Source organism: Kogia breviceps, chromosome 2 (assembly GCF_026419965.1).
Source record: "Kogia breviceps isolate mKogBre1 chromosome 2, mKogBre1 haplotype 1, whole genome shotgun sequence".
Taxonomy (NCBI): Eukaryota; Metazoa; Chordata; class Mammalia; order Artiodactyla; family Physeteridae; genus Kogia; species Kogia breviceps.
In genome coordinates this window covers 144860247-144876059 of record NC_081311.1, presented here as the reverse complement: position 1 = coordinate 144876059, position 15813 = coordinate 144860247, and the positions used below count along the sequence as shown (strand labels likewise).

Below are 15813 nucleotides of genomic sequence, written 5' to 3'. Positions count from 1 at the left end.
GTCCAAATAAATTAATATTTTATAGTATTTTTGGATAGTATTGCAACATCTAAATTTTATAGTGAATATGCTGTATGTTGAACTTAAATTTTAAAAATAATTGCTTTATTTCTAGCTGTGAATTCCTTTGGACAACTGATGATATTTATCATTGTGCCCAGTTTCTACAAATAAAAAAATGGGTGGATTATTTTCTCGTTGGAGGGTAAGTTACTTTTCTTTACGGCCAGTTCTTATTCTAATATAAAAGTGTCACATAAAGCTATTTGTGAGGGTCTCCTTTGTGGTGTAGACTTGAGTAGTAGTTTAATATTATCCCTAACTCTATTTAATTTTTTTTCTTTCTTCTCTTATGAATTAGTTTTTTATTTGGACTTTAATGGTTCTACTTGCTCTATAGGTGTCTGATGTCTCTGTTTAACAGAATTATTTCACGTTAACCTATGAATTATTTTTATTTCTCTGTTTATACATTTGGGTACAAATGTTTATCTTTTCTTGTTTTCATACTGCCTCCTACTTGAAAGATAGTTGAAATTTAAGTATTCTATACAATAGTTATGTTTTTATAGGCTGTATCTTTTTGCTTAAAGCTTGTCACAAATATTTACTAAAGTCACACTAGGTATACTTTTAGGAATTAATAGGTTAAACAAAATTTAAAATATAGTTTGATTTTATTGGCTAAGTCTTTAGAGGAAGTATCTCAAATTTAGAGATATAAAATATAAAATATTCTGGTCAATGCTCTTCTCTAGTATAAGAGGAGGTAATGTAGTCTAGGACAACTACTTTGCTTATTTTTTGACTCCTTTTTACCATAACAATGGAGTCTAGCAATACTTGGTACACAATATAGTTTTTGGACTATTGCTGGAGGTGCTTTGTTTTGGATTGGCATTACATTGACACCCTCCACCCCCCTTTAAAACCTTATTACAGTTCTGCCTGAGAATCAAATTTATCTATTCTTCCTTTGTCTTTCTTGTTAGGTTGAACCATATGAATCTGCCAGTTTTGACTACATAAACAGCAACTTCATATGGTTCAACCTAATATTAACAACTCCTGTGGGCGCTACAATGAATTGATAATCATTACCCTCTTAGATGGTTGAGTATATAATTGGTAATTACTTTTTTCAAATGTTGTATGAGCCATTTTGGCTGGTTTTTATTCTAGGTAATATAAAAAATACCTTTGACAAACAAGCTCTGCAATAGTGAAGTATTCTTAGACGCCCTTTAAAAATCTGATCTTCAGAAAAGTACTTTAGGAATTCAGAATGAAGGTAGCCTATTGATTTTCAACCTCCAGAGTCCTAAGTGAACTTTTAGCAATAGTAAATCAGACCATCTTTAGTCTTGAATTTTAAAATAGAATTTATAATAATAATAATTTAATAGAATTATTATGGAATTAATAATTTGTAATAACTTAATAGAATTATTTTGAATAATCATATCTAAGAAAATTTTTCTTGGAGGAAAATTTAAACAAATTTTCTCTCAATAAAAGTATGTTTTATTGGGGTTGATTAAGGATGGTAAAAATTGAGCTATCAGAGTTGAAAGTACTTCTAGGACTAAAAATAAGTTAAGTAGGTACATCTTATTTCTTTAGTCTTGTGTAATTTTGTTTATAGTTATAATTTTTATTTAAGTCTAAATCTCATTTGTAAAAAAAACCAGGAATACATATATTGCTTGATAACATTGAAAAAACTTAATTTTGGATTAAAATGTTCTTTTATGATTATATAAGTCAAAGTGTTTCTAAGTTAGCGATAACAAGTTTTAATGCTGTCTCTTATTTCTGTTTCTATAACAGACAAAACCTTCAACTGTAGAGGTTCTGGAAAATATAGATAAGGTATGTTCTTTGGCTCTGGGGTGTTTTAATTCATTTTAGGTGTTACATAAATATTATTTTAGTACATATTACTTTGGAGACTAGATCTGGTATGGGAATTTAGAGGTGATATAGAGTAAGCCTGAGAATTTAATGTTAAAATCCAAAGTCTATCAGTGACCTAAGAAGTCTGTGTCAGATAATAGTGAATGTTAGGGTGAAATTTGATCTACAGCATGGTGTAAATCAATGTTACAGATAGGACAAAGTAGATTCTAAAATAGTCTGCAACTATTTGTATCAGTTTGCAAACTTCACAGCTTTGTATACTTGCTATCATTAAAAAATGGTTATTCTTTGAGAATATTGAGAGTGATGAATGGATTGAAAGAATCTAGTATGGGTCAGTGTTTCAATTTTTATTAATTCTTTTTATAGTCAGAGTTTTTTTTTTTAGGCCTTATACAGGGAGAATTATTACTTGTTTGATTTAACAAAGACTATTTATTGATGCTAATTTTATACCTCTGATCATTGCTAATTTGATAGGTTATCAAATATTATTTTTAAATATCTTAATTTTGAATTAAAAAAGATTTGTCAAATCATAATAGACATTTTTCATGTTTTAACTTCATTTTTAATTTTCCTTTTCATATTATGTTCTGTTTAAAATATTAAGGTATTATGTTTCATTGAATTTTTACGAGTTCTTTATAACTGCTCTATCATGTTAAAATTTTTTTTACCATTTTAATTTTTTTTTGAATTTGAGATTTAATAATACATAATAACTTTCTCTTCACAGGAAATTCAAGCATTGGAAGAATTTAGGGAAAAAAATCAGAGATTACAAAAATTATGGGTTGGAAGATTAATTCTCTACTCTTCAATTCTCTATCTGTTTACATGTTTAATTGTATACTTATGGTACCTTCCCGATGAATTTACAGCAAGACTTGCCATGACACTCCCATTTTTTGCTTTCCCATTAATGTAAGTAAAATGTTCTTTTTGTTGACTTTTCCTCTTCCTGACTAGATAGTTTTAATATAGTCAGTTTCTTTTTATTATGAAATTATAATGTTGCAGATTGAATAAATTTGCATTTTTTTGCAGTTTGAAAACTGTTTCTTTAAAAAGTAGAACAATTGTTTTAAACCTTTATTTACAATCCAACATACTTGCAGAATATGACCCAGTGACATTAGTAATAATGGCTCTGTATGGTAATCTTTTGTGATTCTCTAATACATGTTCATGCTCCCTAGGAGTATTGGGCATGGAGTAGGCATTTCAGATTGTGGGTAGTGGCAAGTGATGAAGGACTTGTAAAACAAAAAGAACAACTGCCCCATGTTGAATGTATTCCATTCATCCCACCCTTCCCCTCTTTTTAGTAACTGCTATAAAGCAATTGACCCTTATTACAGAAATATTTTGTAATACAGTACTTTACAGGAGGTGTGAATTGAGATGAGAATGATTGAAAATTTTGAGAGAAAGTTGAATGAAAAATTTGTTCATTCAATCAACAAACATTTACAGGTACCAATTGTGTGCATGTTGGATTATAATGGTGAATGGTACACAAAAATACAGAACCTTTGACTGTAGATCTTAGACTGCATACATTAAATTAAGTAATAAGTATAATAAATATTATAATGGATCCCTAATACAGTCTGGAGTGGACATGGGGGTCAGGGAAGGGCCTTTGTATTCTTTACTACGGTTGCCACAAATTTAGTGACTTAACACCCATTTATTATATCACAGGTGTGTAGGTCAGAAGTCCAGGTAGTTTGGGGTTTTTGCTTAAGGTCTTGCAGGCTTAAATCATAGTTATCAGCTGGCCTGGAGTCTCTGGGGGCGGAGAATCTGCTTCCAGGCTCAAACAGGGTGTTGGCTGACTTCTGCTTTATCTCTTTGATTTCCTATTTTGCCCTTGGCTGAGAGAAACCTCTGTTTTTAAGGGCTTAACTGATGGTATTAGACCCACCAGGATAATCTAGGTTAATCTCCCTATCTTAAAATCAACTGAGTAATAATTATATCTGCAAAGTCCCTTCATGGTAGTACCTAGATTACTGTTTGATAATATAACCAGAGAATGGAAATCTTGGGGAGAGAGGGGGGATATCTTTAGAATTCTGCCTACCACAGCCTTCCTGAGGAAGTGATGTTTGAGTTTGAGACCTGAAGGATGAGTATGTGTAGCAAGGGTGGTGTGACATGGTAGGTAGTGTTTTAAGCAGAAGGAAGAGCATATTTGAAGACCCTGAAGGAGGATAGAGCATGGTAGGTTAAATGAATTGAAAGAAGGCCAAAGACTGGGTTATGGAGAAAAGTCTGGATAGTTAGATGAAGGATATTTCTTGTGGGCCTTATAGTCCATGATAAGGATTTTAGGTTTTAATCTAAGAATAGTGGGAAGCCACTGAAGATTTTTAAGGACTATGACATGATCATATCATTATCTTGAAGATACCATTGAGGCTACAGCATGGAGGGTAAATTAGAGGGGAGTAAGAATGGATCGGAGCAGCAAGTTAGAAGGTTATTGTAGTTGTCTAGGGGAGAAACAATTGATGGTGATTTGCACTTGAGTCGGGGTAGCAGCGTTGAAGAGAAACAGATGGGCTGAATGAAGTGGATGGGTTGAAGAAATTTAGGAGGTAGAATTGAGGTAATATGGAGAGGCTCTTGGTGATTGGTTAGATGTGGGGTGAAGAGGAAGAATTGCATCAAGGATAAAATTCAAGTTCATGGCTTGGGAAATTTGGTTGATGGTAGCATCATTCATCTAAATAGGGAACAACATGAGGAGGAGCAGGTAGTTGACCCACTGAGACCAAAATACCTATGGTCTATCCAGATAGAGCTGCCAAGTGGGATGGTTAAGTATGACTATGAAGCTCAGGAGAGAAATTTGAATGGGAGATGTAAATTTAGGATTTGGCAGCTTATAAATATTAGTCAAAGCCATCATCTGTTCATTCAGTAAATATTTGGCACCTGCAATGTGTTAAGTTTTGGGTTAGCCCGTTGTGATTGAGAAAGTAGGGAGCTTACATTCAGTTGGGATTGGACAGACAAAAAATGAGGCAAGTAAACAAACATAGTCAATTTAGAGAGAGATAAGTGCAATGAAGAAAATAAACAGGTGATGTGATAGAGAAGAATGGGATACTTTAGGATGGTCCTGGAAGGCCTCTTTTGAGGAGGTATTTGAATTGAGAACTAAAGTACAAGAAAGAACCAGTATGGAAAGAGTTGGAATATATGGAAGAGTATTTATATATACAGTGTGTAATAGCACATATATCCATAGATATAGGAAAGGATTATCCTCAAAATAATAATGGTAATTTTCTCAGGTGTTGGAATTTTAAGTAGTTGTTTCTTTCCACATGCTTTTTTTTGGTATTGTTAGAATTTTTTACATCAATGTGTTCTTCAAATTAAAAAAAAAAAATTCCAAGAAGAAAGAATGGAAAATGCAAAGTCTGTGAAGTAGGAGAGAGCGTGACTTAACGCGAGGGTCAAAAACATAGGTATATCTGGAGTGTGTGATGGAGAGGAAGAGTGATGCAAGGTAAGCTTGCACAATCTAGGTCATGGAGGGTCACAGAGAGGAGTCTGAATTTTATTTTGGGTGAAATGGAAAGAGTGTAAAGGTTTTAGTAGAAGAATGGCATGATGAGATCTAAGAAGATCATGTGTGATATTTTATGGAGATGGAGTAAGAGGAGGACAAAAATAGAAACCGGGAGATCAGCTAGGAGGCTGTTATAGAAGTTTAATAAAAAATGAAGACGGATTGGACTGCCCAGTGGCAGTAAAGATGAACAGATGATTTGGAAATATTTTGGAAGTAAAACTGAGACAACTTGATGGGAGGAAATGGAAGGTAAGGGAAAAGGAGGAGGAATCAGGGTGATACTTAGGTTTTTTGGTTTGACATTGGTGGGTGGGGTAGGATCTTTTTCTTTGGGACTCCTATAGTAAACATTTTTGGTTTAGTCTTTAGGAACTCCTGGTGCTGATACAATTTTAGCTTTGTATGTAGGTAAAGAGCCAAAAATTGAGTACATGCATATTACAAAATAATTGTCTCTGCCATTTAAAAAAGGTTTCTTCTCTTTTGAAATCTTTTGGAATGCTTCTTATCCCAGGTGTAGTCTCAGATTTCATAATGCTGAGCCCCTTTCCCTTGTTAACCTTCTATTTTTTTTTTTTTTTATGAAAAGAAGGGAGAAAAATTTAGAAAGGGAATAAGTGTGAGATGTTTAGTTGATTTAAATGTCTTTAAATACTTTAAAAAAACTCCATTTGACATCCATTTCCATATAAAAATTGATTTTCTGATTATAAAAGATTTTTATCTAGTTGTAAAAGAATACCTGACAGGGAACTCTCTGAACTCTCTGTGCTAATTCTAATACCTATGCACAGACTGTGATTGGCTATTGTGACTCAGATTTTGTTTGTTTGTTTTTTGCACATAAATCATATACTAATTGTTTTTAAAAGTAAAAAAGATTAGTTTCTTTAAAAATGTTTGTTATTTCTTCAGTTTGATCTTTCCACTCTTTTGAGTATGAAGCTTTGTTATCCTTACTGTATCCTTCTGCCTGTTCTGCATCACCTGCATCTAGTATTTCCTGGCTTGTTAAGCTTCAGAGCCATTTCTCACTTTGTCTCATTCACATCTGTGACCTGGTTCTCAACTGCTGCAGCTTCTATTTCAGTGAGCTGTTGTTCACTTTTGGAAGCATAGACCAGTTATCCAACAAAGAATAGAATTGTCCTTCTGATTGATGACAATCAAGAAAGCATGAAATAGAATACAACAACATGAGAGTGGATGTTGTGGTGAACAGAAAGAAGACTTACCACAGGACATTGCCTTTTGTGTGTAATGTGAGCTCTCGCCCAAGCTTACCCCTGGACTTTTTTTCTTTGGAAACAAAGTTTTGAGGTCTAGACCAGGGTTGGCTTAAAGAAATGGAGGCAGAAGGAGCAATAAAAGGTACTGCTTTACTCATCACTGTCTACATTAATTATAAAGCTTAGAAATCTACCTGATGACGGCAAAAAGCGACTGACTGTTGTCTCTGCATTCCAAGTTTCCCAAATGCTTTTACTGGCAGAGAGGTCATGGATTCAGGACTGAGCATTTATTGCCAATCATAACTATTCCCAAATAATCTTTTATGGTAGACTATGAATACCTAAGAAGCTTTGAGATTTTATTTTGTCTTCTTTTTAGGATGTAATAGGGAGGAACTTGGTGAGATTCTAGTCTATTGGTTTTCTGCTTTTCAGATTAGGTAATATATTTATATCTCTCTGATCTTTTCAGCTGTTACTGAAACTGAAATTATGGTGAACTGATTTCATAGGAATTATTAAAATTGTGCTTGATAGTGAGGGAAGGTTTGGTTTATAAATTTTTGTATTTCTGCATTATGCTGGCAGATAGGCATTATCTTGGGAGTTGGCTCATTTTCTAAGAATGAACAGCCCTAAACTTCGTCTCTACCCTTAACTGACTCTCCAAGCAATCTTACAAACTTTTATTCCTGCATTCCTTATTCTTACAAATAATAACTTTCTAGAAATTCCATTCTCTATAAGGTCATTTCAGAGACCAATTAGCATAAAATGTTAACCTTCCCAGAGGATTTGGCCATATTTTCTTTCCGTGTGTATGTGTGTTTTCCTCTTAAAATGAGATTTGAGGGGAAAAAATTTAAGCAAAGGAACTGAGGAAGGTGGTTTTGTCTCCTGTTTCCTTCCTCCTGTTTTTTGTTTTCTTGCTTTTCTACTTGAATTGAAAGCCATTTGAGGTTAGAGCTTTGATTTTATACAATTTTTTTTTTTTTTTTTTTTCTGTACTATGCAGCATGTGGTATCTTAGTTCCTGACCAGGGATTGAACCCGGGCCCCCTGCTTTGGAAGGCGGAGTCGTAACCACTGGACTGTCAAGGAATGCCTCCTTCCCACTTCCCTTCTTCCCAACCAGTTTGTGGTATATATTTCCTCAATCCAGCTAGGCAGCTAACAGACATAATTTGTAGCCTTTTCAGGAAAGTTAAAAGTTTGTTTCATGGCACTCTAATAGTAATAACAAAGTATCTCTCATCAACTATAGTTGGCTCTTAAAGGAGAAGGTATCTGAACATCTCTTGATATTTACTCACAGGGAATATTTACTCTTAGTTTTTGTAGGTAAGAAAATCATTTTGCAAACATTCCTTTTATAATACTGATATTAAAATATATTCACTTGGGCTTCCCTGGTGGCGCAGTGGTTGGGAGTCCGCCTGCCAACGTGGGCGGCGCGGGTTCTTGCCCAGGTCTGGGAGGATCCCATGTGCTGCGGAGCGGTTGGGCCCGTGGGCCATGGCCGCTGGGCCTGCGCGTCCGGAGTCTGTGCTCCGCAATGGGAGGGGCCGCGGTGGTGAGAGGCCCGCGTACTGCAAAAAAAAAAAAAAAAAAAAAAATATATATATATATATTCACTTCATATAATTCTGTACTTTAAAAATTATGTACTGAGATATAATTAAGAGACAAATCCTATTCTGAGATTGGTTCTCCCTAAATTAATCTAAAAATGTATGATCACAATAAAAATGCTAACAATACTTTAAAATTCTTGGCACACTTATTCCATAATTTTTAATGGAAAAATAAGCACATAAGAATAGTCTTGAAAAGTCTAAAAAAGGAGCAGAATGAGAAGCAGAGGTCTACCAGGCATCAAATGCATTGTAAAACTTCATTAATTAAAAGTTTGATAGTGTCTAAATAGAGACACAGACCAAAGGAAGAGATATAAGAATCCAGAAATAAATCCCAAAAGGAATTTTTATTATATATGGTTTTTATATATGATAAAGATAGCATTTCAAATCATTGGGGGGAAACAGTGTTGAGTTATATTTCTCCCCCCCTCAAATAATAAAAATAAATCTTGTTCCTTATACCAAAATAAATAATTGTTACTTGTCTAAATGTGAAGGTAATCCTCCCTAAAGCCTTTGATGGTTAAATAAACTGACAAAATTGTCAACATAGTTATAAATATTGAGACCTGTATCTTTTAATTTTTAGCTTTATATATTGTTAAGCTCATTTTAAAAACATTTCAGTAAATTGTATTGGGCTTGCATAGTTGTTGGAAAGAAAGCACTTAAATTTGGCAGAAAGGATGAAATAAGTAAAAATTCCTTTTTATATGAAGGTTGGTGAAAAATCATCAGAGGTTTATGGAATGTTAATCCTTTAGTAAAAGTGAGGAAGCTTTTATTATATTGATTGAGTTTTAGGTATTCTGCTACATTTTAACTTTTAGCATTTTTAACTTTACTACAGTAAAAACACTTAGTATTAAGGGTTTAAAATGTTTACTGAATCTAAAGTATGATTCTGTTTTATTGAGGCTCCAGTTATTCCTGTTAGAACACCTTTATAATTTTATAGTGCAAGTCACTGGATAATATTTAACAGAAATTCATGCTGTACTTACATTTCAAATAGCATCAGTTTCATTCAGAAAAGAACAACAAGAATGATTTCATGAACGTGAGTTAGGGTACTTAGTATGTCTTAGAACTGATAGTATATATGAACTTATTGATTTTCTATACTAATTTTGTATTCAACTATAATAATTCTTATTGTTTCTAATAAGTTTTTTAGTTGATTCTTTGAGAGTTTCCAAGTATGCAATCATATTATTTGTAAATAGCAATAATTTTACCACCTCCTTTCAGACTTTTTGATTCCTTTCAGATTTTTTTTTTCTCTTTGGTAATTGTATTGGCTAATACTTTCAGGACAATGTTAAGTTACAGAGAAAATAGTCAACATCCTTAACTTGTTCCTTGGGAATACTTCTAAAGTTTCCCCATTGGGCATTATCCTGACTTTTGGATTGAGACAGATATATTTTATGTTAAGGAATCTTCTAGCTATTTATATTTTATTTAGTTTTTATTTAAAATCAAGAAAGATTGTTGAATTTTGTTAAATGCTGTTTCATCATCTATGGAGATACTCATGTGATTTTTCATCTTACATCTCTTGATAATGATAGATTATATTAAATATTGAAATCTTGAATTCTAGGAAACTTTCTACTTTCTTAGTTTTAGTCATTTTATAAGAACATCAGGAAGCTTTTCTTTCTTTTTTAATGCTCTGGAACAGTTTAAATAGTACTAGCATTATCTGTCCTTTACAGGGTTAGTAGTATTCCATTTGAAATCTTTTGGGCTTGGTGTTTTTTATAGAGGGTAGCTCTTAATAACTTTTAAAATTCAATAGTAGTTAATTTTTTAGGCTTTCTCTCTCTTCCAAGGTTAGTTTTGTTAACCATTCTACAGTTTTAAAGTGTATTTGCATAGTGTTGTAATAGCAGTAATCATTGTCTCATTGATTTTTTTTCTTAAACATTTTTTATTTCTTTAATGTATCCATCGATTTATTTATTTGTTTCTGGCTGCGTTGGGTCTTCGTTGCTGCACACGGGCTTTCTCTAGTTGCGGTGAGTGGGGGGCTACTCTTTGTTGCGGTGCATGGGCTTCTCATTGAGGTGGGTTCTCTTGTTGCGGAGCATGGGCTCTACGCATGCGGACTTCAGTAATTGTGGCACAAGGACTCAGTAGCTGTGGCTTGTGGACTCTAGAGCACAGGCTCAGTAGTTGTGGCGCACGGGCTTAGTTGCTCCGCAGCATGTGGGATCTTCCCAGACCAGGGCTCGAACCCATGTCCCCGTGCGCAGTTAACCCGTGGGAGCGGCAGGAAGGGAGGTGGCGAGTGGAGTGAGGGAGCTCAATTGCGCGGTGCTCCCGGCCCTGCGTGGCGCCACCTCTGCCATTGCTGTGAGCGGGAGTGGGCGATGCAGAGGCTCGGAGTGAGGTCAGAGTCCAGACCTGCCAGAGCCATCTCATTGATTTTTAAAATTTTCTTTGTAGCTATGATTATAGCTTCCTTTTATTTCTTATTTTGTATATTTGTAATTCTTTTTTGATTGTTTTTATTAGCTGTTTCTTCCGAAGAAGCAGCTTAAAAAATTACTTCTTTTTATTAATTCTTTTTTTTCCATAGACTTACTTTATTCCTGTAACTCAAAATGGATGCTTTAATGTATTTATTTTCATTATTCTTTCTTTCTTTTTTTTTTTTGCGGTACGCGGGCCTCTCACTGTTGTGGCCTCTCCCATTGCGGAGCACAGGCTCTGGACGTGGACGCGCAGACTCAGCGGTCATGACTCACGGGCCTAGCCGCTCCACGGCATGTGGAATCTTCCCAGACCGGGGCACGAACCCGTGTCCCCTGCATTGGCAGGTGGACTCTCAACCACTACGCCACCAGGGAAGCCCTCATTCTTATTTCTTAACACAATACACCACACATGTATTTGAGGCCATGGTATTTTTCTGAGTGCTTTAGTTTTATCCCACAGGTCTTGATAGGTAGTGATATGTATTTACTTTGGTTATTTTTAAGACTTCATTACATTTTTTAAAAGTTTTTTTTTTAATTTTTTTTAAAGTTTTTATAATCTAAGAGTTATTTCCAGGTGGCACTGTGTGTTTGTATGTTTGTTTTTTGGCTTAATTACTATTTCTAGTTTTATTATATTGCTTTCAGAGAATGTTGTTTAATAATATTTCTACTTCTTTGATTTTATTGAGACCTGTTTTGGTGGCATGCTATTTGATCAGTTGCTGTGTTTCATGAACACTTGAAGATATATATATATATATATATTTTTTTTTTTCAGAGTTTAATATTATCATTGAAAACTACCTTACTGTGTTATATAGGTCTTCTGTATCCTAATAACAGTATATTTCTACTTCTCCCTATATTTCCTTTATGAATGTTATGCTTCTCTATTTGATGAGTAAATATTCTTGTTATATCTTCATTGTAGGCACATACTTTAAAAAATACTTTTTATTTTGAAATAATTATAGATTCACAGGAAATCGGAAAAAACAGATGTAAAAGCAGGTCCTGTGTACCCTTCACCTAGCCTTCCCCAGTGGTAACATCTTGCATTCACCTAGCCTTCCCCAGTGGTAACATCTTGCATGACTACAGTTAAATATCTCAATAGGAAATCGACACTGTGTCAATTCATAGAGCATGTTCAGATTTCATTAGTTTTACATACACTCATTTGTGTGTATGTGTTTTATATTTCTTTGCAGTTTTATCGTATGTGTAGCTTCATGTAAGTACCCCACCATTTAGATCCAGAATTGTTCACACAGTTCCTTTTTGCTACCCCTTTGCAGTCATGCCAACCCTCTTCCACATGCCCCATTCCTAACCCCTTCCACCCCATCTGTTTTCCATCTCTATAATTTTATTTCAAGAATGTTATAAAATGGGATCACAGTATGTAACCTTTTGAAATTGGCTTTTTAAACTCAACATATTCTTGAGATCCATCCAAGATGTAACAGTAATTACTTTTTATTGCTGAGTAGTATTTCATGGCCTTAATGTAGCACAGTTTGTTTAGCCATACACCTGTTAAAGGACATTAGGATGCTTTCCAGTTTCTGGCTGTAACAGATGAGACTGCCATAAATATTCGTGTATAGGTTTTTGTCTGAATGTAAGTTTTTATTTCTCTGGGGTATATCCCCAAGAGTGTAATTTCTGAGATGCTTGTAGGTACATGTTTACTTTTATAAGAAACTGCTAAACTTTTTTTCAGAGTAGAGGTACCATTTTATATTTCCACTAGTGATGTTTGAGTGATCTTGTTTCTCTGCATCCTTGGCAGCGTTTGGTATTATCACTATTTTCTGATTTGATCATTCTGATAGGTGTGTATTGATAGCTCATTGTGGTTTTAATTTACATTTCCCTGATGGCTGTCATGCTGAACATCTTTTCATGTGCTTATTTTCCATCTGTATCTTTTGTTCATTGAAATGTCTGTTCAGGTCTGCTGTCTGATTTTTTAATTGGATAATTAGTCTTTTTACTGTTGAGTTTTGAGAGTTCTTTATATATTGTAGATACAAGTTCTTTGCTGGATATATGGCTTGGCAGATATTTTTTTTCAGTCTGTAATTTGTCTTTTCATTCTTATAAAGGGTTTTTCACAGAGCCAAATTTATTTTTAAAAATTTTCCCTTTATGGATTGTGCTTTTGTTGTTAGGAACCCCTCTGTATCTATAGGTCCTGAAGACTTTCTTTGTTATTTTTTTGCTATGCTTTTTTCCTTCTAACATTTTACATTTAAGTTCATAAGCCATTTTGAGCCAATTTTTTATATAAGATGTGAGGTTCACATTGAGATTCGTCCTTCCTTCCTTCCTTCCTCCCTCCCTCCCTCCCTCCCTCTCTGTCTCTCTTTCTTTCTTTCTTCTGCCTGTGGATGTGCAGTTGCTCCAGCGCTATTTGTTGGAAAGAAACTGCATCCTTTTTAATGCTATAAAATGACCTTCTTTTTCTAGTTTAAAGCTTTTTTTGGTGGGGGTGTAGTCTTGAATTCAGTCTTGTGGCATATTAAGATCACAACACTTATTTTGTGTGTATTTGCCTACTATATTTTTTGCCCATTGTTTTATTTTCAACCTTCAAAAACAGTTTTAGGTGTCAGTTTACATTATAGGGTTGGTTTTTATTTCCCGATCCAGTCTGAAAGTCTTTTTCTTTTGCTCTAGTGAGTTTAGCTCATTTACATTCATTGAGATGAAAGATGTTGGTCTAAGTTTTGAAACTAATTTTCTATTTTGCTTTTGGTTTTTATACCTTAAATAGAAAATCTCTAGCTATGTGGTATGTTTGCTTTGGCCCAGTTATTTGTAAGAGGTTTATGTGAGAGTATAGAGGCAAGTCTTCCTACATTTAGGCTATCTAGAATTTTCCTTACGATCCAGGATTTAGTGTGTTAGTTTGTTCAGCTTTTATCCTTCTCCAGCCAACAGGGTTAGGCAACTGTGTATAAAATTTTTCATAGTACAGAAGTTTTCTCCCCTGCTGCCTTAGAAACAGAATATTCTTTGTAAATAGGGCATTTCTGAGTGATTTCTCTTTAAGCCCTGCCTTTTCTGTTTCATTGTTGGAAACAAACTTAGGAGTTTCTGCCTGTAGCATGTGTATCTTATTCTCACTGTAATAAACATGAGTTTTAGGCTTTAGGCTTTGAGAAGTTTATCTTCCTACCTTTTAGTGAGATAAGCAGTTTTCCTTCTCTGCTTTTATTCTTTTGAGCCCCTGCATGATCTCCATTGTTTTGGGGAACACTTCCACATATTTTGAGGGTTGAGTTTTAGCTTATCTTAATTTTATCAGAAAAGGAATTTGTGTTTTTGTTTTTGTCTCCTTGCTGTTTGGATGATTTCTAAGAAGAGAAGGGAGAAATGGAGATTATGCCAGTATTCTTAAAGTAGGAGTCAATAGTAATATCTTTAATATCTTCTCAAAACATGTTGCTGTATTTTCATAAATTATATTTAATTATTGGGAGAACAACATCTTTGTTGGGATAAGTAGAACACATATTCCTGAAGTACTTTAATTCTTTTCCTAAATTTTATTTAGGAAGGGGGAAGGGTAAGCTGTGATGAAGTGAGAGAGTGGCAGGGACATATATACACTACCAAATGTAAATTAGATAGCTAGTGGGAAGCTGCCGCATAGCACAAGGAGATCACCTCTGTGCTTTGTGACCACCTAGAGGGGTGGGATAGGGAGGGTGGGAGAGAGGGTGACGCAAGAGGGAAGAGATATGGGAACATATGTATGTGTATAACTGATTCACTTTGTTGTAAAGGGAAAACTAACACACTATTGTGAAACAGTTATACTCCAATAAAGATGTTTTTAAAAAAGTATTATGTAAAAGAATTTCATTTAATTTAGCCTTAAGGAATAACTAACTCTATTATATTTTACCTTTTCAAGTCTTGAAGGCTTGACACTTAGAAATGTGTATTATTTGATAGCTCATTTTCTCCACCAGTAGTTCTGATAAAGACCAAAAGAAGAATTTGTTGTCCACAAAGGGAAATTAGTGAGTTTTATTGTGAAGTAAGGGAGTATATTTCCATTCTTGTACTTTTTACACTTTGAAAATTATATATGCTTTAAAAAAATCTACCATTTAAGAAAATTTACTGATTTTCTTCAGAATTTTAGTCATTATCTCTGCAACTCCTTCTCTTGTGTTCTCTGTTTTCTTTCCCTATACTTTTTTTCCTAAATCATCTCTCTCTCAGCTTGCCAGTGTTTTAGGGGGTTTGCAGTGGGGAAATATTACAGGACTTTTCTACTGTTGTAGGATCATTTAGGGTTATGAGCTGTATGTTTAACCTCTTTTCTCATCTCCCTTCCCTTGATAAGGACAAGCCCAATGTCTTTTTTTTAGTCCTTAGATAGTTGTCCAAGTACCTTGTAGGAATGTGGTACTGGTTATTTTGGTATTTTCATATCATAAAAATAAATCATCACCATGTAAAAAACATGTAGGGGCTTCCCTGGTGGCGTAGTGGTTAAGAATCTGCCTGCCAATGCAGGGGACACGGGTTGGAGCCCTTGTCCAGGAAGATCCCACATGCCAAGGAGCAACTAAGCTCGTGCGCCACAACTACTGAGCCTGCAGTCTAGAACCCACGATCCACAACTACTGAGCCCATGCACCACAACTACTGAAGCCCGTGTGCCTAGATACTATACTCCACAGCAAGAGCAGCCACTGCAATGAGAAGCCCGCGCACCACGACAAAGAGTAGCCCCCACTTACCACAACTAGAGAAGGCCCGTGTGAAGCAATGAAGACCCAGTGCAGCCAAAAATAAATAAATGAGTAAACAAACAAACAAACAAACAACCCCCAAAACATGTACAAGTTATCTGTTGCTATGTAACAAGTTGTCCCAGAGCTTAGTAGCTTAAAACAACAAATGTTTATTCT

At 34.6% G+C, this 15813-nt stretch overlaps 1 protein-coding gene across 2 annotated transcripts in view; it reads left to right on the top strand.

Moving 5' to 3' along the window:
• LNPK (lunapark, ER junction formation factor) overlaps nucleotides 1-15813 on the top strand; it is an 85142-nt gene that overhangs the window by 5734 nt on the left and 63595 nt on the right. For both annotated transcript variants that reach the window (XM_059055315.2, XM_059055316.2), the window contains exons 2-4: nucleotides 116-205; nucleotides 1831-1872; nucleotides 2660-2847. In XM_059055315.2, the coding sequence (XP_058911298.1) occupies nucleotides 179-205; nucleotides 1831-1872; nucleotides 2660-2847 (257 nt within the window). In that variant the 5' untranslated portion in view covers nucleotides 116-178. The remainder of the gene's footprint in view (nucleotides 1-115; nucleotides 206-1830; nucleotides 1873-2659; nucleotides 2848-15813) is intronic.